Source organism: Lutzomyia longipalpis, chromosome 1 (assembly GCF_024334085.1).
Source record: "Lutzomyia longipalpis isolate SR_M1_2022 chromosome 1, ASM2433408v1".
Taxonomy (NCBI): Eukaryota; Metazoa; Arthropoda; class Insecta; order Diptera; family Psychodidae; genus Lutzomyia; species Lutzomyia longipalpis.
The window spans coordinates 30,798,793-30,821,710 of NC_074707.1; the positions used below are offsets into that span (position 1 = coordinate 30,798,793).

General features: G+C 34.0%; 6 protein-coding genes across 8 annotated transcripts in view; 4 read left to right on the plus strand and 2 right to left on the minus strand.

Moving 5' to 3' along the window:
• LOC129797850 (uncharacterized) overlaps nt 1-6,271 on the plus strand; it is a 28,599-nt gene extending 22,328 nt beyond the window's left edge. For 2 of the 3 annotated variants that reach the window (XM_055840699.1, XM_055840700.1), the window contains 2 exons: nt 1,003-1,122; nt 2,129-6,271. In XM_055840699.1, coding sequence (XP_055696674.1) covers nt 1,003-1,122; nt 2,129-3,288 — 1,280 coding nt within the window. In that variant the 3' untranslated portion in view covers nt 3,289-6,271. Of the gene's footprint in view, nt 1-1,002; nt 1,133-2,128 lie in introns of all 3 variants that reach the window. The other variant, XM_055840701.1, reaches the window with a different exon arrangement.
• A 347-nt stretch (nt 6,272-6,618) lies between these two features.
• LOC129785902 (charged multivesicular body protein 2b) lies at nt 6,619-8,018 on the plus strand. The gene is made up of 3 exons (XM_055820570.1): nt 6,619-6,808; nt 6,913-7,302; nt 7,381-8,018. Exons 1-3 carry the CDS (start codon nt 6,769-6,771, stop codon nt 7,590-7,592), a joined length of 642 nt encoding a protein of 213 aa, XP_055676545.1. The 5' UTR covers nt 6,619-6,768; the 3' UTR covers nt 7,593-8,018.
• Nucleotides 7,909-20,987, minus strand: LOC129797853 (guanine nucleotide exchange factor subunit Rich). The gene is made up of 18 exons (XM_055840708.1): nt 20,692-20,987; nt 20,525-20,632; nt 20,129-20,462; nt 18,960-19,093; nt 18,784-18,875; nt 17,936-18,719; nt 17,334-17,817; nt 16,286-16,377; nt 10,954-11,173; nt 10,774-10,883; nt 10,566-10,697; nt 10,383-10,478; nt 10,164-10,307; nt 9,911-10,025; nt 9,217-9,835; nt 8,552-9,133; nt 8,312-8,480; nt 7,909-8,241 (listed from the first exon to the last, which is right to left on the minus strand). Exons 1-18 carry the CDS (start codon nt 20,833-20,835, stop codon nt 8,035-8,037), a joined length of 4,566 nt encoding a protein of 1,521 aa, XP_055696683.1. The 5' UTR covers nt 20,836-20,987; the 3' UTR covers nt 7,909-8,034.
• On the plus strand, nt 15,223-16,284 carry LOC129785914 (adult-specific cuticular protein ACP-20-like). The gene is made up of 3 exons (XM_055820584.1): nt 15,223-15,329; nt 15,517-15,657; nt 15,727-16,284. The coding sequence occupies exons 1-3, from the start codon at nt 15,315-15,317 to the stop codon at nt 15,973-15,975; spliced, it is 405 nt and encodes a 134-aa protein (XP_055676559.1). The 5' UTR covers nt 15,223-15,314; the 3' UTR covers nt 15,976-16,284.
• Nucleotides 20,988-21,056: 69 nt separating the features above from the next.
• On the plus strand, nt 21,057-22,055 carry LOC129785891 (uncharacterized). Its single transcript, XM_055820558.1, has 2 exons — nt 21,057-21,321; nt 21,393-22,055. Exons 1-2 carry the CDS (start codon nt 21,168-21,170, stop codon nt 22,004-22,006), a joined length of 768 nt encoding a protein of 255 aa, XP_055676533.1. The 5' UTR covers nt 21,057-21,167; the 3' UTR covers nt 22,007-22,055.
• Nucleotides 22,051-22,915, minus strand: LOC129785907 (actin-related protein 2/3 complex subunit 4). The gene is made up of 2 exons (XM_055820576.1): nt 22,786-22,915; nt 22,051-22,715 (listed from the first exon to the last, which is right to left on the minus strand). Exons 1-2 carry the CDS (start codon nt 22,817-22,819, stop codon nt 22,243-22,245), a joined length of 507 nt encoding a protein of 168 aa, XP_055676551.1. The 5' UTR covers nt 22,820-22,915; the 3' UTR covers nt 22,051-22,242.
• Nucleotides 22,916-22,918: the final 3 nt, after the last annotated feature.

Below are 22,918 nucleotides of genomic sequence, written 5' to 3' on the forward strand. Positions count from 1 at the left end.
ATTTAACAAGAAAAGTCTTTTAAAGAAATCTTTATGATTTTTAATTTTTGCAGATTATGACAAATTTTTTGAACTATTAAAAAAATCCTTTTTATGATTTTTAATAATGTTCAAAGTCTATCCAGAGAAAATATTTGCTAATAATTTTTTGCTCTAAAATCATTTAAAAGTGTATCGCTACTTGTCAAAAAAAAGTTACTATTAAAAAATTTGATATATAACATTCTCTAATTAGCATTTATTATTATATTTTTTTCCTAGTATTTTATTTTATCTTTTATATTATGTATTATTTAATTTATAAAAACATACAGGTAGCTCCAAAACACAATCTTCCCTTATTTCGGATGGATATTTGGTTTTCTTTACTCTGAGGATTTCTAGTTGAGCTTTTACTTGCATAAAGTATTGAATTAGTGAGATTTTCTTTAAAACTCTTTGTTGGAACCATAAACAAGGTTTTTGGTCTTAATTAAATGAGAATGTTTTTCAATTTACTCATTGTACTAATTGTTAACTGTGCAAGTTAAGGCTGTACTATGTATCCCCACTGTAACTAAATTGGGTTCCATAAAAAATTTTAAAAATAATAAATTCAACGCAAGTTGTGTGTTGGTGCTTTAATTGTATTGCAACAAAACCAAGTACGAAAAAAAAATCAAGCAAGTTTGGTAAAAAGTGTGCGCATGAAGAATTTTTATTTAAACATTTTTATTAATTTGTAGATATAATTTATAATGTCATTAAAGTTATATTATGGATGATTTTTGAATAAATATTACAAATTGAAATAAAAATTATTATTTTTATTTGCTTGTGTTTATTTTGCTGTTGTTTCAAATCATTTTAGGTTCAACATTAGAGAAAAAATTATTTTTATCAATTTATTGTTTTCGTTTTCAGATTTTTCTCCCTTAATCCGAAATGTTTCAATTTGGTTCTAATGGTTCTACAACATTAAATGATTTTAGCTATGAAAAGTATTCTCTTGTGTTGTTAAAGGACCTCAAATACCAATGCTGGCACTCCCAATGGAACGACCATCTCCTGGTTCAGCAACTTTAGAGGATGTGCTGGCGTCGCTTCTGGGATTACCGACTGAACATAACGACAAGTCTTCAGGTATGAGCCTGTAAGTTTTGTTCCATTAGATATTTAATATGGGACATTTGGTATTCGTCAATATTGTTTTGAACCTTGTGCGTTATTTTATACAGAAATGAACGTCTTAGATGAAAAAAGACACACAGGTCTTTATAGATTTTGATAAAATTCTTTTAATTTGAATTCGTTCCCCGCATTAGTTTTCTTTTCTTTTTTTAGTACCTACAGATTATAATCAAAATATTATGTAAACGCTTTTCACGAATAAGAACAAAAAACTTATGAAACAGTTTAGCAGTAGGTTTTGCATGGCATGTAAAATCTTTCTTATATTCAGTAGATTATAAGAAAGTAAATTGGATTTTCATACTTTATTTTGCATGAAGAAATTTAATTCTTAATTCGATATTAGAAGCTTTTGAAAAAATTATTTTCTATCCATTAATTAAAAACGGTTGAAGTTCAGAATAAAATTGCGAGAACAAATTTAATTCAAAAAGAAAAGATTTCCAGAGAAGAGTTTTAATGAATTAATCAATAAAATAAACAAGAATTTAATAAAACTTTTCATGAGTTGAAGTTTCGTACTTTTTGAAAGTTTTTCATGAAAAAGCTTTTTCATTTAAACTTTATAACATCAGTTTGGTGCTTGAGTTATGAAACTTTTCAGTGGATAATGAAAAATATTAAGAACTTTTTTTTTTTACATTTATCGACATTTTTCTATATTTAAAAGCTTTAGGTTTCATTGAGCAAAAGTATTGCAAAGTAATTTGGCTTTATATTTCAGAATTATAATAAAAATATTTATTTAAGGGAAATTTATCTTTGTAAAACAATTTAATTTGATGCAAAATTTTATGCAGAGGGGTAGTTGTTAGAAAAGCTCATTTTGCATTAGTGCTAGATCTTTTTAAAAAGAAATTGCATCATGCACCCCCTAATATGTTGTTGGGGTGGGATATAATGAAAAAAAAAGAAATCTATTGTATTTGTACAGTTAATTAGAATGCCTTTATTTCAGGGGTTACAGGTAATAATGGTAAAAAGGATACAAATGCGTTGACAGTGGAATCCGTCCCACTACGCCGCCACAGCGAAGGTGATGCTGCACAGAAACGAAGCGCCACAGACAAGAGTCAACAGTCACGTCGCGTGAGTCTGGATTCGTCAGATGCTAGCGGTGGCACAGGCAAAGGCACAGAAATGATGAAATGTCGATACCACAAGTGCGAGGCAACGGCCACCGTGGCGGATGCAAAAAAATACTACAAGAGCTGCCACAATTGCTCACATCTGTACTGCTCCCGGGAGTGCAGACGGGCACATTGGGAACGCCACAGGAAAGCATGCCTCCACTTGCGGGTGTCGACACTGTGCCGCCAGGTGCTGTCTGCGTGCAAAGATGAACCGGACACGCTACGGAATCTAAGTCTTCTGGCGAAGCGCGGCTACCTGTCGCAGGGGCGTGGTGTGGTGCGGATTCTTTTCCGCAGTCCTGAGAATGCTGAGATGTTCATAAAGCAGGGCTTTCAGAGCCTTGGTGAAACATCGTATGTTCGCTGGCCGGATCTCATGCCAGCGGAAATGGGACCAGAACTGTACTCTGAGCTGTTGCGCCTCAGTACGGAGTACAAACCAGAGACTAAGATGCTCATCTACGTGGCGATTTGTGTGGTGTCCGAAGCCCCAGGGCCAAGTAGTACGGTTGCACCTGTTAAGTGGGAGCGACAGCTTGTCTCTCGCTGTGCCAAACTCAAGATATGCAAGACTGTTCTCAGTGATTTAGCTAATTTAAAACCACTAACACACCGACCGGAAGAGGATATGGAAATCCTCATTCTCACCTTTAATGGTGTACGCAAGGTATCAGGGCATGGTAGGGATGCGATTCTGCACAACGTACAAGGCCTTCTCAAGCAGAGGGGTGTTAATTTGCGCAAAAATTATCCAGATGTCTTCCAGAGACTTAATTCATTTATTGAAGGCTCTGTAGAACGCTTCCTACCCGTTACCCTCCATCCAAAAGACTCAAACACCGGACGAACATTCGTTTGTATCATTGTGCCACACAGTGGTGATCCAGACCAACTTAAAATGCCAAATTCCGATGTAGGTAATCATGTTCAATTGGTTAACGTGAGCCTCGAGCATTTGGATCAACTGTCGCCACTGACCAAATAAATCATTTTTCTCTGAAGCTCTCTTAAAAAAATCAATTTATTATTCTATCGCTTTGTATCACACATACTAGAATTAATTTCAACTTCATCATATCTATATACTTACTTACTCAAGAATATAAAGGGATGCATAATGCTTATAATTAAATCTAAAGGGAACTAGGAGCTACTTGTTAAGCCTAAAAAAAAACTTTAATTAAAATTTATCAATTCTTGTTTAATTTTTTTTTAATTTTATTTGTATTAACTAATGAAAAGAATCTTTTAAATACTGTGCTGTACTTATGTGCATTTATTGTGTTCTAAATAATATAGAATATTTTATTCTTTTTCTTAGATAATGGGGCAGGAAGTTAAAAAAGTTTTTTTTTCATTGAGTTAACAATATTTCGCATCAAACATTCAGGAAGTTAATTTTAAATTCAACAAGTAGCCACCGGTTATCCAGCATAAAGAATAAAATAGAAATACGGAAACATGATAAGATTCTAAAATTAAAATTTCCCTGTAGAAGCTCCGATGATTATACATCAAATCTTGAAGTATATTCTCTTGAAAATTTCTCAAAAGCTTCGTTTAAAAAACAAATGGCTCAACTAAATTGATTTCTATCGCGTGTTTAATTTGCAAAAACTTTAAATTGCCAAACTATATTGGTCTGATCGAAAGCCTAAAAGAAGATTTTATAATTAATTAATGAATGGCCAATGAGAAATATTTTACATATGAAAAAAAATCTTGAAGTACCTACTATAGTTTTGAGTAGTTAATTGAAAAATAAACGGCGACCTTATCATCTCTAGGTTGTGAGAGGGTAGGCAATATTGATATCACATTATAATGTTCGACTGAGGGCTGAAAATAAGGCGTAAAACTTAAAAACTTAGAATAAAAATTAATGGCAACGTTATGTTATACATATTTAAAATTTAAAAAGCAAAATCATCCAAAAATTAATAATTCAAAATTTTAATTTGTTTCTTTTTTTCCAAAATAAAAGAGTTTTGTTTGCGTGTCCCTGAGAACAATCTTGCATAGAGGATTTATATAGTACATGGTATAGGTATATTAATAAATCAATAAAAGTTATCAGAAACTAATTAAACAAATACACATAAAGTTGCATTTATGGGCCTATTCATGATACATTATCTAGTCTGCTAAGTGATAAAATATAGGTAGGTTTAAATTCCCCATTTTGAAAAGACATAACAAAGAATTAATCCTAGCAGATTAGTTTATATTGCTATCTGGAATAGAAGCCTAACATAGCCTATGAACTTTGCGTGTACATATAACATACAGAATACAAAACATAATAGTGATAAGTTTGGTTGATAAGTGATTGCAATGTGTTCATTCCCTAAAACATAGCAGAATTTCACAATAAGAAAAGTTTTCGGATAAGACTCATGAAAATTCCATCGATATTCAGCATTAATGAATTTTATTTTAACAATTAATTGACATATTTTTCGGAACTGAGTTTGGCCAGCAAATTGATGTAAAAATTATATATAATTTAAAGACTGTTTAGACAACTTGAATCGCTTTATTTTTCATGTAACGTGTCGAAAAGGAAATTCCTCTTTCATCAGTCATGGACCATTTTGGGAAAAAACAATCAATCAGTGTCTAGAAGTCTATGTTAATGAACAAACATTTACTTGTTAATCGGATTATCTAAATTAAGAAGATATGTCTCCAAACATTGCCATACACGTTCCATTTATAAAATTTTCAACTTGCTACAAATTCCATGCATCTCATTGAAAGTTGTTTCCATTAACTTCCAAACAAAATTCAAGAAAATATTAAATAGAATAAGTCGAAATTACGCTAAAAAAATCAAAAGAACACTATAGAATTTTAGTGATAAAATGCTCATTTGGCCGAGAGAAAAAAAAATGATTAATAATCGCGAATGATCGTCCAAGAAGTCATCATACGAATTTCAATAGTTTCATTCTAATATAATTTCTTGGACGAAGCATTTATAGAATATTTCTTCAAACTTACATTAAAAATATAACAAGATAAAAATATATTTTAGAAACTATTTAAAGAAAAATGAATATTGTAAAGGTATGTAAACAGAATGTTCTTGGAAAAGTTAAAAATAATGTATATAAACCTCTTTTATTTTTCAAGCTGAAATTGTTAAATATTTACAAAGTATGTAGTACATGTATATGTATATAGTTAACATATTTTAACCCTTTGACGACTATGCAAAAATCTATTAAATCAATGTTAGAAAAAGTAGATAAAACAATCAAAAGGAAAATTATAGTAAAATAAAAAATTATTTTTATTGAATTTAAAAATCTCTAAAAGCTTTATTTTCAAAAAAATCAATGAATTTGGTTTAAAGTGAGCTTAGATTTGAATTGAAAGCTTTAGCAAAAAAAGTGTGTTAATCGTAGTTAAATAAGATGTTAATCAATTTGAATTTTAAAAGAATTCTTTTGGGAAAAATTAGGTCTCTTCACTGAATAATAATTCAAAAATCGCCAACTTCAAAAAGATTGAACTTTGAATAAAATTTAGTCTTTTTTTAAGTTTCACAATTTAAATATTTTTATCAACACTATAAACAACAAAATAATAGAAAATTATTTTACAAGGAGTAGATAAATGTAAATCTTTAATGCCTATCAATAAATTTGTTTAATTTGTCGTCAAAGGATTAAAAAAGGATTACTATAAAATAGTCATCCCATATGTTTTTTCTAACTTCAAAATTGTAGGTAACTAAAAATTTATAATTAAAAAAATAATACGTGCTTGGTTGAAAACTTTGGCATTTTTTGCATTTAGTCGCAATGACTTAAAAATTTTGTTAAAAATAATGCAATTATTTGATAAAAAAAATATTAAACGTGCAGTATGATATATTGATATGGTTTTCCCTATTGTGGATGTATTTATTTACATAAATAATATATATTTAATAAAATGAAGACGTTTAAAAAGCATAAAAATCACGTTTTTCTGTACTTAGAATTATTTTTACAAAAAAGATATTAGTTTTTCCCATTTTCTTGAATTTTTTTTGTTTGACTTGTTTAACGGATTCTCCTCAGTTTCCCATAATTGAAAAGAAACTAAAGAAAAACAGAATTGAAAGAAAATCCGCATTTTTTTTATACGAAAATTAAATTTTTAGATAAAAGTGCAAAAAAAAATTTAAAATTGCCGCTCTTTTGTCCCATTCAATTTTGGGACCATGCCAAGTTGTGACAATAGAGTGAGGGAGATGGAAATATGCGGGAAAAATTGCACTGGCTCACTCACACCCACAACTTACGATATCTTCGGATTTAGTCAACGATTTATGAGTGTAAAAACCTTGACGATTTGGCTCATTTAGTCGATGACTTTCTAATATTTATTTTTGCGATTTTTCTCCTAAATTTTAAATCTCAAAAACTTTAATATTTTATTCGCCAGTGCCTTAAAAAAGGAGGAAAAGATCAAAATGTTTAATAACTTATTTGGAAAAAAGCCATCAGTTAAGGGTAAGTTTAATTTGAGGATTTTCCTAAAAGGTGTGACTCATGAAGATGAGTCATTTATGTTGTTGTTTATGTTGTTATGTTGATTTTGTTTATGTTGTATGTAGAGCAACAACGGGATAATGATAGGGCTCTCAGGAAAGCCGGCAGAGACATAGAGAGGGAAAGGAAAAAATTGGAAATGGAAGAGAAAAAGTTGGAGATGGAAATTAAGAAGAATGCTCAGGCTGGGAATAAGGAAGCCTGTACGCTTCTGGCCAAACAACTCGTCCAACTGCGAAAGCAGAAGAATCGCACATATGCTGCCAATAGCAAAATCACCAGTGTTGGCTTCCAGAATAAGACAATTGGAGCCAATATTGCCCTTTCTGGAGCAATGGCAACCACGGCAAAGACCATGTCTGACATGAATAAAGTAATGCGCCCGGAGAAATTAGCCGGAGACATGCGAGCTTTCCAGCAGGCAAATATGAAGATGGAGATGACGGATGAAATGAGTAAGAACCTTCTCTCATTTCTTAAAGATTTACAAACTTTCTGAAAATTAATGAATTTCTGATAAAATTCTTTTATAGTTAACGATACGATGGACGATATATTGGCTGAATCTGATGATGAGGAAGAAACTGACAAGATTGTTGGCCAAGTTCTCGATGAAATTGGCATTGAAGTCTCCGGGAAAATGTCTGAGGCTCCCTCAGCTATTTCCGGCACAATTGGGGAATCTTCACGGGTTGCAACGGAAAAGGACATTGAATCACAGTTGGCAAAATTACGATCATCCTAGAGGATCTCGTTCATTTCTGACCACACAAAGTCGATTCAATGTTTTTTTATTTTATCCAAAAATCTAAGCCCTAAGTTAGGTATTGTGTTTTAGTATTAAAATATTCCATCAGCTTTTTTTTCTGAATTGAATTCAACATTGTAAATATTGTAAATTTCCAACAACAAAAATATTAAAAAAGAAAACATTTAAAAGACTTCTTTTTTTCTAAATTTTGCTATGGAATTTATTTAAAACATTTTTTTCTCTAGAATATTTTCGCTGTTGCGATGTTAGAAAAAACCTGTAAGGTGTATTCTATATGAAACATAAGATGTACGTTAGGAGAAAACCCTTTTAATGCGAGAAAGAGGAGGGAATTAAATTTTTGGCCCTGGCTCTTTTTCATTATTAATTTTTGTTAATAAATTTGCATTTTGCAAATTATTAGTTATTTTTTTTTTTACATAACGACACAACCAGTACTCTCAGCCTTTGGCAAATCGTTGAAAGATAACACAGAAGAATTGGCTGGAATGGATTGAGTTGATTCCTCACGGTCGTTGCTAATTGACTCAGGCTGCGATACTGTACTCCTGTCCACGCTACAGTTACTTTTTGCCAGTATCTGATCGTACATCTGATGCTCGGCTTTAATTGACGATTGAGTCTGCGCAGAAGGACGATTTTTTAACCAAAAATTGATAAATTAAAAAGAAATAAATCAAAATAATTCTTACATTCTTTTTTGCTGGATCCTTTTTATCAAATCTAGGGGCTATTTGGGTACTTTGGACAGAATCATACGTGGCAAACTGAAGGGGTGGAATTGATTCCTTTTGCAAGACAAATTTATCAAGTTGATATATTTGTGGTTGAAGAGTTATAACAAAAGAGCGATAACCCAAGCTGCAAAAAAGGAAGAAAATTCCTCAATAACAAAGAAACTTCCTTAAGCAATTTGATAGGTAATTCCTTACCACTCTTGGAAGCTCCATCTTGTAATATCTTTGAGCCCATTTCGGAGTTGTCGACACAATTGAAGCGATCCCGTGCGTACAGCTGCATTGGTTATACGACAAATTGAAGCTGCATCGAGAAGGAGAATTGAGAGAAGAAGCGAAAACTCCAAACATCCAGCTTCTGTGAATATTTGGAGTAAATATCGCATTTTAACTTCCAATTTATGTGGGATATTCTTTGTCTTGGGCTCCGTGACACTGGGTAGCGTGGCAGCAGCAAAGACATGATGCTCTGTATCTGGTTGAAAAGCATTTGAATTCTCATCACCCCAATACGACACTTGTTCCGATGCTACACTCAATGTGTCCATCATGGGTACAAGTTTAGCCTCAGCTTCGGAAATGCTGGGCAATTTGGGCTTTCGACCCTCTGTGTTGTTATTATTCGTTGCATTGGGTTTGATTGTTCCAACTGTGCTTACAGTGGAGGTTGATAAAAGCATTTTAGATGTACTATCCTGTCGATGTAGCTTAAAGGATGCTTCATCGCACGATACAGGCATATCATAGGATGTCTGTTGTCCCGGTAAACTTGTATATCTAAAAAAATAATTTAATTTATTCTCACATAAAGCCAAAAGTTAAAATTTCAACGATCAAAAGGATAAAACTCCGCTTCTTACCCTGAGTCACTGGCACCACCGACATTCGTTTCAATTTTCAACGATTGCAACGAGTAGCAAGGACTCTCCTGTGTGTGATTGGCAATATCACTGAGAGGATTGAGCTTCAATTCCAAACTCGGTTTTGGCCACTCAAGATCCTCATGCAATTGCTTGAGGGCCGCAACAAAATCCTCAATACGTGCAGCACGATCCTTTTCCCGCGATAGCCAACCGACAAGATGAAAATCCAATGATGCACTCATAAATCCCAATTCTTCCAATTTTTTCTCCTGCAGCAAACGCCTCGCGTGTCGCTGGAGGATAACATCAATGAAGAAATCCTCAGCTGTTGAGGAATCCTTCTCTTTTTGCGTATGTGGCACACTTTTCTTTCTCTTTTGTACAGTCACAGACGATGGAGGTGTTTTCTCCTTTGTACTAATTGGTGATGTATTCAAATTTGATTCACTCTGTTGCTTAGGATTCATTGTTGTGGAAAAACTACGTCCACGAGCCATTGAACCCATTATGAGACTGAGATCTTCCGCATTGGGACTAACGGGTGTTGTTGGGGAGCTTAAACCCAATTTTTGGCCCATTACAAAAGACGTTCGAGGAGATTCTACATCATTTGGATCTAAAATTTTATTGATTTCGCGAAAATTTTAATATTTTGACGGATTTCCTTTTTCTTTCAATTGATGAGTCTTACCGATTGCTCTGAGAAAACGCACAAGATCACGAGCTAATTCCCATTTACTATGCTCCAAAGCTGTATCCAGTAATAATGTGGCATATTGCCGGCTAATTGAAGACGGTTCCAAGTTCTAAAATTAATAAAATTAAATTAATTTGAAAAAATTACGATGTGAAATAATAAAATAAAATTTTATATGATAATAAATGTTTTTTTTTGCAAAACATAAAACGTATATAATAAAAAAATTATCAAGTAATAATCTCACCTGAAGAATAATTAAGTAGCTGGTTGCCGTTTCAAGTTGTTTCGATGCTAAACATTGTTGAAAGAGATCTTTTGGTTTCCCAGCTGTTGCAAAGAGGTAGGGCCATAGGGCTATTTCTGTTTTACGAGCACATTGCACTACAGTCTACAAAAAAAACAACAAAAAAGTCACAGAAATTATACATCGTAAGCTATGTATTTATTATGTAGTAAAATTTACCTGTAAATATACAGGAAATTCCTGTATGAATTCTAGCACACTCGGTAGGAGTGCGTCTGGAATAGGCTCCTTACTCGTGGCCTCTTCCTCGAGAACCTGAAAATCGTGCACGTTTAATTCACTCAATTAATTTTAAATGCTCAATTTTCCATCTCTTTACCCAACATCATCAACCAAACTTACTTCGTGCAAGAGTAGCTCCAGAGAATGCGGAAAATATGGCAAATTTGTACAACTCCGTGCAATGTCCCAGGCATTGTAGCCAAGATTGCGACGGATCAATTGTCGCAGAATTTGATGCAAATATACTTGACTCTTTGAAATTAAAAAATTGAAAAATTTATCATAGAAAATAAAAGAATATTTCGTTAAAAAATAATTAATTAATTACCGTTCGCTCCAAGACGCAAAATGGAAGAGAAAAATGCAAGCGAGAGTCACTTGTGTAGAGAACTGTATCATTTTCTACACCAAGAATTATTGCATCTTCAAAGAGAATTACTGCAAAAATAACCAGAGAAGCTCATAAATCATAAAAACGCTTCGTCAAAGAGGTTCGAAAAAATTTCACCTAAAGGATAAACACGAAGTGTAAAAGAAAGCATAATTCTTCTTGACATAAACGTATGCCGATGACTTCGATATCCCGAATCACCTTCACGCGGAAAAACCGGCAACCAAACTCTCATCCCATGTCCACCACAGAAGAGCCAAAGGGACTCCTTAAGATGTGTTTTATGCGAATCCGATAGCCAGATGCATTCAACACATGATGCCAGACATGTTGATGTCTAATGCAAAGAAACAAATAATATAATTGACTTAATAAAAATTTAAGACAAGCAAAAAAAATGAGGTGCAAAAATAAATAAAATCAATTAACCGCAGAAGGGCACGTGTTACAACATTTAATGGTATTGGAATTACAACAATTATTCCATTATAATATTACACAGATGAAAATATACACAAGCGGCGGTATTATATGCTCTCAATTAAAATTCCACAGCGAAAGTGTTGTGGAGTTGTACAACATAATGCAATTTGGTCAGCAGTACCACAAAATGAACATAAACCTCCAAACACAATAACTAAACAATATCTTGCACCTTCCACTTATCCGGAATTATGCAATTCCCGCCAATATACTACTCTCGCGCGAGATATACCTACATAGTTTTGTATGTAGAGCAAAATGCTCTCGATAGGAACGCTGGAGTGCTAAGAAGAAAAGTTTCCGTTGGAGGCCATAAAATGAAGGTATTTGGCGTCTTGGCCAGGAGGAATTTCATAATTTAAAATTACATATTCTCGTCTATCCTTTACCCACTCTGCGCGCTCTTGCCCGCTTTTATCTTTACATATCATTATCTTGACTTCAATGTGCGCCTGCCTTTTTTCTGCTCTCCCTCAATATTATTGCCAATACATGAGGTACAAGAATGTAATAATCCAATAGAGAGTATTTTACACGCTCATTTTGCCCAATTCAATGACTTTACAGATTCTTCTAGCTCTATACACCCGGGCTTCAACATCCAGTAAGAGATAATTCCTAATAAACAAAATCTCACTATGTAGGTGTGTGTTTTTTGTTTCTTCACCCCATAAATGGTTTCACTTTTTAACCAATTTCAAACTTCTCCTTCAGATTCATTGAAAAAGTGACTGCGTCTTTCCTAAGAACGATTTTTCAATGAATTCATTTTAATCTTGTTCGCATAAAAATGCATTCCGACAAAGAATGATTAATCTCTTGTAGTTGCTACACACGGAGAATTTATATTATGAGGAATTAGTACTACATCATGATTTGGTTCACTTTTTTTTTTCAATAAGAATTCACATTAGGTTAGTGCACTACCCGTGAAATTCCATATTGTTTCACTTAACCCATTTTCACAGATGATACTCTATGCATTTTGTACGTATAAGGTATCATTCAAGAACATGGAAAATTAATTTTAGATCGATTACTTTCCTTCCTTTTCTGCAAGCAGAGAGTTTGGAAATTTTATTAAATTGATTTTCTTTTTAAAAGAAAAATTTTAAAAATATTTTTTAAGGGATGAGAGATAATGAAGAACTTTAGATTTAGATTTCCGGTTAAAGTCAACGGTTTAGAGACCAATTCTGTTAAAAAATATTTTCTATTCTCTTTTAAAAATTGAGAGTTGATTTTGAAGTTTCTTTCTCATTTATCCAGAAATCTTTAAAAACTTAAAACCTAGAACCTTGAGTCAAGACATACGTCAAAAACTTCATATAAAGAGAAAATCAGAAAGTCGTGACTTAAGCCTAAAAAGGCTGGAAGGACATTGCCAAGAATAGAAACTTTCAAGAACAAGTCAAAAAATTCGATGGGTGGACCGGAAACTTTAATTGTTAAACTTTAATGAAAACTGAAAGCTTTGTACTCTTGATCTTTCGTGCCCTTCTATAACTCAAAAGAAAGGGAACTTTTTTGGGTTTTGAAAGAATGCAAGACAAGACAACAAATAAGATTAAATCTCCTGCTATTGACATAAATGGGTTAAATATCGGAATGTACACGTGTATGTCTATAGATATAGACAAATTACCGATTTGTCGATTAAGTACAGATAAAGTGCTGTGCATTTATTCATCCATTGGAAAATATGGTACACTTTATCATTAACTGTGCTTGACTTACAGACTTACATATACAAGAAACATAATATTCAAGAGACCTGCTGACTCACTATAATTGCCCATTATATAATCAAAAAAGCTCATATATTTCCCATGCAATGCATATTAGGTTTGTTTAATTTGGAGCAAAAGGTCTTCTCAAACTTTTTTTTTCATTCTTCTCAAAACCTTCTCATAATATATTACAAGTATGTGTCAGAAAGTTAGGGCCACAACTGATTACGCTTAAAATTGCGTAAAATCTTTTTTTTTTTAAATCTGCATTCATTCCAAGTTAGTGCCTTTTGTGACAACTTTAGGACATTAAAATGGGAAAATTAAAATTTGCATAAAGGAAGCCAATGACCGAATATTTCAAGTTGTTTATGCAAAATTTCGACCATCAACGACACCGCTTTCCATTTCCTGACCCAGAGCTCCACTAACATCACATTACCTACAATATATAGTTACATAGACAACATTTCAAAATTGAACCAAAAATATTTATGAATTTCCTCAGACAACCTACAATTTCTTCTTTTTTTTCTTTTAATAAAAATAATAATCTCCCAACAGCAGATTTCCAACATTCGCAAAATTCAACACACCGAATAATAATGCATTTAGTGGAAGGTCATTATTCCTTTCGTCATTGTTGTGACGTAATGTTTACTGTATACACTTACATCTACTTTTTAAATATTTTGTCTGGTCATAAAACATAATTAGGAAATCCACAAAAATAAAGTAATTCGACACAGAGGAGCAAAAAAAATAATTAATGTGACCACACACTGGGTAAATTTAAAGTTCCTCAAAGTACACTAAAAAGTCTTATGCAAGTTAAAATTGGAGTAAATTTGGACTGCTTGGTGGGTGGAATAGTGGAGATTCGGACAAAATTGAATAAAATGAAAGTGAAATAATGGAATGTAATATCAAAGAACTTTGATGTTATGTTATAGTTAGATTTAGAATACTTTAACTACTTTAACATTTTAAGTATTCGTGTTAAGGTCAGAAGATTAATTTTCTTTCCAAATTTTCCTGGATTTATTTGTTTGTATGGTCCTATTTGGCTGCACAGCTTTTAAGAGTCTTTTGCTCTTAAAGATTAAGATTAAATCATTAATAAAAAATGTGATCTAGTAATGTAAATAAAATATGATAAGGATTGTCGTCCTCGAATTTTGTTTCTTTTTCGTGTTTAATCGGTAATAATTAAACATGACTCTGCTTCAAAAGCTTACGAACATTTTACGAGTACAAAAGGACATCCTGAAGGACTTAAAGGAATAAACAATTTAAAAAAAAGACGAAAAATCATAAAAATTTAATTTTTTGTAAAAAATGTACTTTTGATTCACAGAATAAGCTGTGGTCCCTATGTCCTTTAAATACGTTAGAATTCTTCCTCATTTAACCACCCACTCCCCAATAATAAGAATTGTTCAATTAATTAAATTTCGTTAATTCAATTTTGTTTTTTAAATTTTTTTCCTTGCTTGTCTTTATTAAATGTTAAATAAATGATAATTATTGTAATAATAGCAAGGTAGATTATGATTAATTCACTGCAATAAACTCTTTAGTTGGTTAATGTGTCATTGAGTATTTCCTACAGCCTCAAAAACAAACACAATCTTATTACATGATAAATTGTCTATTTATTTTCTAATGCAACATAAGATAACAAAAAAAGGACCGAAAAGAATAAGTAAATAGGTTAAATAACTTAATTCTGTTACATCGTCTTACTTTGCCTTCTTATGTAGTGCAAAAGGGAGTTTGATAGTGGCTTTGAAGACAAAAAAAACGACAACAAACATCTCATTAAAAAAAAGTCTACATGCAGTCTTAAGAGACAACAATTGTGTAACTTTTTTGTAAGTTGATTTGTAATTATTTAAAAGGAAAAAGGGTAATTGAGTGGATGAAGTGTGTGTCTCTATCTTAACATTTCTCCATATATACCAATACTTCCGATAAGTTCATGCACGGTGGACTATTGTTTGAGAGTACGCGCGCAATATATTATTTTATTGCCCAGTGTATTTCAAAACTTTCTATGCTGCTACACAACGGACTTAATCTATGTTGTCCATGGTAAAATATACTCTCTTGGGAACCACGCGAAAAACACCGACTAACAGGTATAAAAGCACTTGTACGTGTTCCCATCAAAACAGTCAAGCGTCTGCATCCAAATAGTTCACACTAATCACAATTTCAGACAAAGTGTGTCTTGTTCAGTAAATTAAAAGAAAATTAACCAAAATGCATTCATATCAGGTGAACTTTTTTTTTGATCTCAAAGTGTTTTAATTTTTCTTGCTTAAACCGCGAAAAATTAACGAGTAATTTTGAAGAATTCTTGCAGAAAATTCTTTTGATTTTTTTTGTTGTTGATACGTTATCAAAATGATTTATTAGGGTTGAAGTGATTGAGAAGTAAAGGAATTCAATTTAATTTTTAAAGGTTGTCTGCTGCTTAGTTCTCCTTGCCGTTGCCGTTAGTGCTTTCCCAGGACATGCTGAGAGTTATGCACACTTTAACCAACATGTCGATCATCATCATGGTGGATACGATCATCACTACGATCACTACGATGATCATCACGTAAGTTTTTTTTTAATATTCAATTTAAGGATGAAAAAAGCGTAAAAAACTTAATTTTCTTCTTCTTAGGCTCCAGCCAACTACAAGTTCGGCTATGCCGTGAAGGATCCCCACACTGGAGATCACAAGGAAGCCTGGGAGCACAGCGATGGACACCATGTGACCGGATCATACTCTCTCTACGAGCCTGACGGTACTAAGCGTGTGGTTGATTACACGGCGGATCCTCACACTGGATTCCATGCTGTTGTCAAGAAGATCGGACACGCTGTCCACCACTACGTCCCTCACCATCATGAATACCACGGACATTATTAATGGCATACGCAGTGATCACTAGTTCGTGTTCTTGCATATTTGTGATATTATCACTCCCTCCCTCTTTCACCCTTTCCTGCTGTACAGATCTTGGCTTCCCACAAAATCTTCCATTCTTTTTCATCTCTTTTTTTTTAATATAAAAAAATGATGGCTAATTTCTACTAAATTTTTGCAAGTGCAATTGCCAGACACTCGCAAAGGAATGGATCTTAGAATTTAGCCATTACAAAATACTCTCTATTTTTTTAAACTGTACAAAAAAAGCGAAAGAAAAAAGAAAATAAAAAAAAGAATTATATCAACTTACCAAATGTTCTATTGAATTCCCATTATTTTCCCTCTGCACCATTAAAAGGCGACCGGAGACGTTGAGGATCAGTGTTTCGGATTGATTGCTTCCTAGAAAGAAAAGGAAAAATCGTTTAAAAAAGCTTCAAATAAACTTATAAGCCTTAATCCTGAGTCTTTAAACTCTAAAACTTTACTCAATTTTATGTCTGAGATCGCAAATTTGATTTTAACTAAGAACGGATAACATAAAATAAATCAATTTTGTTTAACCCTTTCAGATACGCGATCAATCTAGCGAGCTGATTGAACTAAAAATAATTTTTGTGGCTTCCTTCGAGCCTAAATAAGACATTTTTGGAAAAAAATTCCAACTCAAAATTTTTCAGTTTTTCGTCCTCCCTGATCCTGTGAGTCCTTGGGGCTATCCTTTTGTGACCATAAAATTATCAGGGATTGTAAAGACATAGTCTTTTACTAATTTGAGCTCAATATTTAAAAATTAACTATACCTACAAAATGAAATATTTTCAAAATTGAGCCTTTAGGTCAACATATGACCCAATTTACCTGAAAGGGTTAAAAGTTTTTTTTTATACATATTTTATTTGTAAAGAGCATGACGAGTAAAGTAATAATTATCATTTCCAACACACCGTTCGTTGTCAATAATTACATTAAATGTATAAGCCCAATTTGGCAATGTAAATCATAATTTCGTAAATAAACGAAAAAGCATTTCGCCCCAAAAAGCTTTTTTTTTTAATTAATTAAGTCGTGTTTGTAATAAATTCATTATTATTATGTAAGAGAGTAGGAGTTAAATATTGAGCACTTTTTATACAAAATGTATAATTTAATAGAAATAAATTTAAAAATCATTTATGAGACTAAATAAATTGGAGGCAAAATAAAGCGAAATAAAATATCAAAATCAATGCAAAAAAATCGCAAAATTTTCAGGCACATTGAGAAGTTCCATCCCCCTTCATCAGGGTCAAGGAGAAAGTGATAAAAGGGGAGAAAATAATACATTTAATTTTTCTCTAAAAGCAAATTTATCTCACCTTGCTGAACTCGTGGGATAGTTTCATTCTTTAAATTTGTCATTGTGACGGAAACAATACATGCAGGATGAACACATAGTCCCCTTATGTCGTACAGTCGAAGTGTTACAATATCAACTGTTTGCGAATCATTCCTTACTATGGCAAAACTCGTAACAAAACCATCATTTGTAAAGACAATCAATTGATCTTTGTAGAGATTTATCAGGACGACTGGTGCACTGGACGGGATAATTTTGGCAAAACGATTATCGAGTTTTGCATCTTTCGGATACATTCGCAGCTCATCACTCTGCCCCACCATACTGTAGCAACCCATTATGATGAATTCATTCCACCACAGAAGTCCACCTGTGACCACAAAATCTTTCTCTTGTGTCTCATTCCCAAAGAGCTTCCATTTGCGCGTGGAAAGGGAGTAGAGTGCAAAGCCCAGACGACCTGCTACTGCCAAATTTACTCCACTTTTATCTATTGCACTGTACTGTTTTGGGGGGAAAGACAAAGAAATGATTTAATTTTGGTTTTTTTTTCTGAACAAAATTATATGCAATTTTCCGCAATAAAGTAAATTAATTTTTATTTATTGTGTTGAAACTTACTCGAATTGGCCAATTGCTGGCCATATAAGCTGTGGGAAGTTGCACAACAATCCAGTGTTTGCTCTCTGACAATATACTTGTGACTTGCAATGATTTCCCGAGTTCATAGTCATCTGAATGATACATGGCATCATCATTGGCCACACGCTTGATATCTCCGTCATTTATGTAACTTTTAGTGCAAATACTGTAGGACGTGGCGAAGAAATTGGTCTGCTTGCACCCCGTGTAGAAGGGTGAATCAAATGCACGCACATCAGGGTTGAAATTGCGTGAATTGTAGTGAATATTCTGGAGACTCTCCCCCTGATTCATGTACAATTTATCATCACCCTGTAGAAGGAGATGGGAATGAAAGCTCATGCAGGGATTGACGGACATTGAGCTCTTCACAAAGTCCAACACAAGGAGCATTCTTGAGCACTGTGCTGATGCACTATTTTCCCCATCTGCCTCCTCACTGTGCACCTGTCGCACCATAAATAGCTGATACCCCTCCGTGGACCAATCCATTGACACCACATTCAACGGGTTATGCCGCGAAAGGTCCACATTGAGCCCATAATCCCACCCAAGGGAGCACATGAGTGTCGACCCGAAGGTACTCCACAGCGATATGCCTCCCTTGCACCACGACATCACCACAGCACACCCATCGGGAGTCCATTTCATCTCGCGCACAGCTCCGGGGGAACCCGGAAAATCTTTGGGACTCAGAACGAGAGCATGAGACAATTCTAAGCCCCCCGTTACATCATCTATTGTGTAAACAACCGCCTGCGAACTGTAAAAATGTCCAATTAGCAAAGAGAAATAATGGAGACAGTGATTATTTTCATGCCAATTACTTTTTACGCCCAAATGCAATGAGGCGGTATTTATGGTTGATTGTGGCGCAACTGGCATCGTCAATATTTTGAGCCCATATTCCTTGAACTTGCTACAAATGAACAAAAGAAAAATAAATAAAATTAATTTTATGATTTAAATGATTAATTGATTTTCTCTTGCAAAAAAAACATACATTTGGATCGAATTTGAGATTATTTGCCGTGAGAAAAGCAGCTCGCCCATCATTGAGAGTTATTGCAAAACCACCGACAAGCGGAGAATAATCCATTGAAGTTATATGAACCTTATCTTCTAAAATTGGCACAGCTGAAATTAAAGAAATTCTAATTGTAAAAAAATTGTAATTTTTAACAAACAAACTCTAACTTTTAACGTTGTTTTCTTGTTCTAATATATGTTCATAAAGGCCAAAAGAATGGTAAACCGCTTACACGTGAGAACCATGAAGTTTCAACAAGCAGAACAATGCAATTTAACGGAGACTTACATTTAATTTAATCTAATTTTTTACGATTGCATTAGTGGCGAGAGAAATCTTTTCATTTTTTTCCGGAATACCTTGAAAATTTAATCATCCAAATACAAAGACCTTGGGTTTTGTCTTCAAAATTTAAGTGTTTTATCTTTAGAAAGTAAAATAGTTCTGGTTTAATTCTAATTTAAATAAAGGAGTTCATGCACTGGCCATGTAAAAACTTCTTCTATCGCAAAACAATTTTGATCCATTTCATCTTGTAAAGGATCAGAAAACATTGAAGGATCGCAAGAGAAACTCCCCAATATCCATTAGGATCACACAGAAAAATGCAAATAAAGATTACCAAAAATTTCAAATATTGCAACGCCATTTGCAGTTTTTTTTTCACTCTAAAAAATGTTTCAAAACTTTTTTGTAGACTTGTAGCGCATTTTTCACGGAGGTTTTCATCTTTTTCAAATTAATTTTGCGTAATCAATAAAAATGTCAATTTTCCTGCAATAAATTTTTATTATTAATTTGAAAAAGAATAAATCTTCGCGGAAAATCTCCAAAAAAAAAACTGGAATATTTCTTAGAGGGACAAAAACTGCAAATAGCGTCGCAATATTTGATTTTTTTGTTAATCTTTTTTTGCATTTTTTCTATGTGATTTCAGTGGATATTGGAGAGTTTCTTTCGCGATTTTTCTATTCTTTTAATTGCCTGCAAGATGAAATGGGTCAAAATTGTTCTGCAATAGAGGAAGTTTTTACATGGTAAGTGCATGAACTCCTTTATGGCTATATATATGTCCCTCTTTATATAATAATCTTTGTGTTATCTGGGACTATGAAGAATTATTATTATTATTATTAACTTACCATAACTAACTTGTTGATTCACACTGAAGGGAACTCGTTTGAGATCGAGTGAGAAATCCCTTTCCTCTACACCATCCCAGCGTATCCGTAGTACCTTCCCGGAAGTCGTTGCAACCATCATTTGTGAGATACTAACGCAGGAAATGCACGTTACGGGTGTAAAGAGAGGTACCTCGTAGGACAATGTGAGCGTAAGGCATGGGATTGTCTCCTTAATGAACAACTCAGCACTGTCTCTCCTGAGATTTTGACTCGGAGAATCAATCTGGTTGTAGATACCTTTGGGTGTGTCAACAACCCCCAGGGAATACAGCAGGAGAGTCCCTTCCTCCGTCTACAAAGAAAAGCATTATGCAAGTGACCGCAGAAAGAGAACCATGTCACTTCCGGACATACCACAATGACGAGCATACTGGAATCGGGCTTCCACTCCACCAGCATATTCCGGCCATGTTTCTCTATTGAATTTGCATTCCGACGATGGGAAACAATCGGTACACACGGCTACAAAGAACGGAATTAGAGGAGCCCCAGAGAAAAGGTAAAAATGAAGAGAAAATTACCTTTGAATACCATATTCGTAAACTTTCTTCGGTGAGAAGTGCAAAGAGAATTTTAACACGGTCACAACATATTTTTAACAATTGACATTTATCACCCGTGTCCTCAATATCGAGTATTTTAGGCCACCCAACAGGAAAATACATTGTTGGTTACTTATTTATAAACACTTTTCACTCAATTATTTATTGCAGGAGAATCACATTTTAAATTAATTTAATAATAATAATTTTGGGAATAAATTGCAGAAATGTTTATTTTTCTTGACACGTAAATCCGAGCTGCCATCCCGAGAAACAAACATGAAATATAGCTCCACACATGAAACACGTTTCATTGAACCCTGCATGAAACACTTGTGAAACATACGCCTAGCTTGAAACAGAACAGTCGCAAAGTAAATATTTTGTGTCCTTGTGCATGTGCATAAAAAAGTGAATTTTGTGTTGATTTTCTCGTTTTTACATAAAAAAGGATAATGGTGAGACACAGGGAACACCAGGAGAATGTGCGCCTTGTACGGTTGGTTAAGCAAAATCCCTGCCTGTATGATTTTGGCATGTCTGAATACTCAGATCGGGAGCATATAGAGAAAGTTTGGAAGAAAATCGCGCAAGAAATGGGAGACAATCGTAATAAACAATGCTTATGAAATATTGAATTTTTTTCACATTAACAATGGTGATAAATTACTCCTTTTTAGCACAAAATGTCCGAGATAAGTGGAGGAATTTGCGAACAGTATTCCTGCGAAAATTGAAAGCAGAACAAAATGGGCAAACACTTAAATGTCGATACTATCTTATGGATGAAATGAAATTCATCATGCCGTTCGTGAAGATGACCGTACCATATCAGATTGCATCCAAACAAACCACCACCGATGAGGAAGTCACATTGGACACATCGAAGAATACAGACGAAGATGAGGAGACAACAACAAATACAAAGCGACGCATCCGGAGTAGACGTCTGAAACCTGTGGAAACAGTGGAAGAACCGCGGGAATGTGAAGAGTACGAAGTTGTTCTGGAGGAACCCTTCCCACAAACATCCACAGCAAGTGATTCCGAGAAGAAGAAACTGATTCGTAGCCTCATTCATGAGATTGATACGGAAAATGAGACGTATTCCATCAACTACGGTGAGGTGAAGACACAAAAAAGGAAATATTCATCTTCAGACACGGAAAACCCACGGAAGATGTTCTTGCTGAGTCTCCTTCCGGAAATGGAACAAATGACTGACAAACAAATGAGCTTCTTTCGACGCAAAGTTCTTGCCCTGCTGGATGACATACTCTACGGCGATGACTAAATTGTAACGAATCTTGCTCTCCGTATTAATAAAAGAAAATTCTCTCCTAGTAAGTTCTTTTATTTGTAATGTTATAAAAGAAAAAAAATAAAATAAAATTGGCGGTCAGAGAGTATCTTTGACTTGCATTGAAAACGCTCCAGGGGGTCTTATCTCTCTGACCACAATTGTATAGAATACAGATTTTCTGGAATACACTGATGTAGTACGATACGTTCCCTGGGAAAGAAAATTGTTTAGAACCTCTTGAGGAATTCTTCTGAGCAAATTCGTGCTCTGGCATTGACAGCCAGCTTCATTTCACTGATCTCCTTATCAATTTCCTCCATGAAGTGAATAACGAAATCAACGAGTTTATGCTTGTACATTTGCTCAGTGTGGAAGTTCGTAATGAGGAAACTTATGTCGTAGCCATCGATGGGTTTCCGGCGGAGAATAATGAAGTTTTCAGCTCTCATCATCATGAATCGTGTGAATTTGTGGCAGAGAATCTTCTCAATTTCATCCGCCTGCTTCACGGCAATGCTGATTCGCACGGAATTTACGCTCGTCTCAATGAGCACACGTTCCTTCTCATTCCGGGAAATGACAACAGGTGTAAGGAGTAGCTCCCGGCTGCTTTTCACCTCCACTTCGGGTTTATTGTGCCGCTCCACAACTTGCGATGAGAAATTGGAAAGACACATTGCTGCCGTCAGAGTGTGGCGAACTGCAGAATAATTCAACAAATTCGGGCTTTATTTTATGTTTTATAGTGGGTTTTTCTGCACTGAACGAACCTGCAGTTAAATAGGGCTTCAATGTTGCAGCCATTGCAGCAATTTGGTAGATATTTTACACAGAAAATGCACTAAAATACCACACCTTTTCTCTTTTTTTTGATGGATTTGTTGACTGATAAATTCTCTGTGA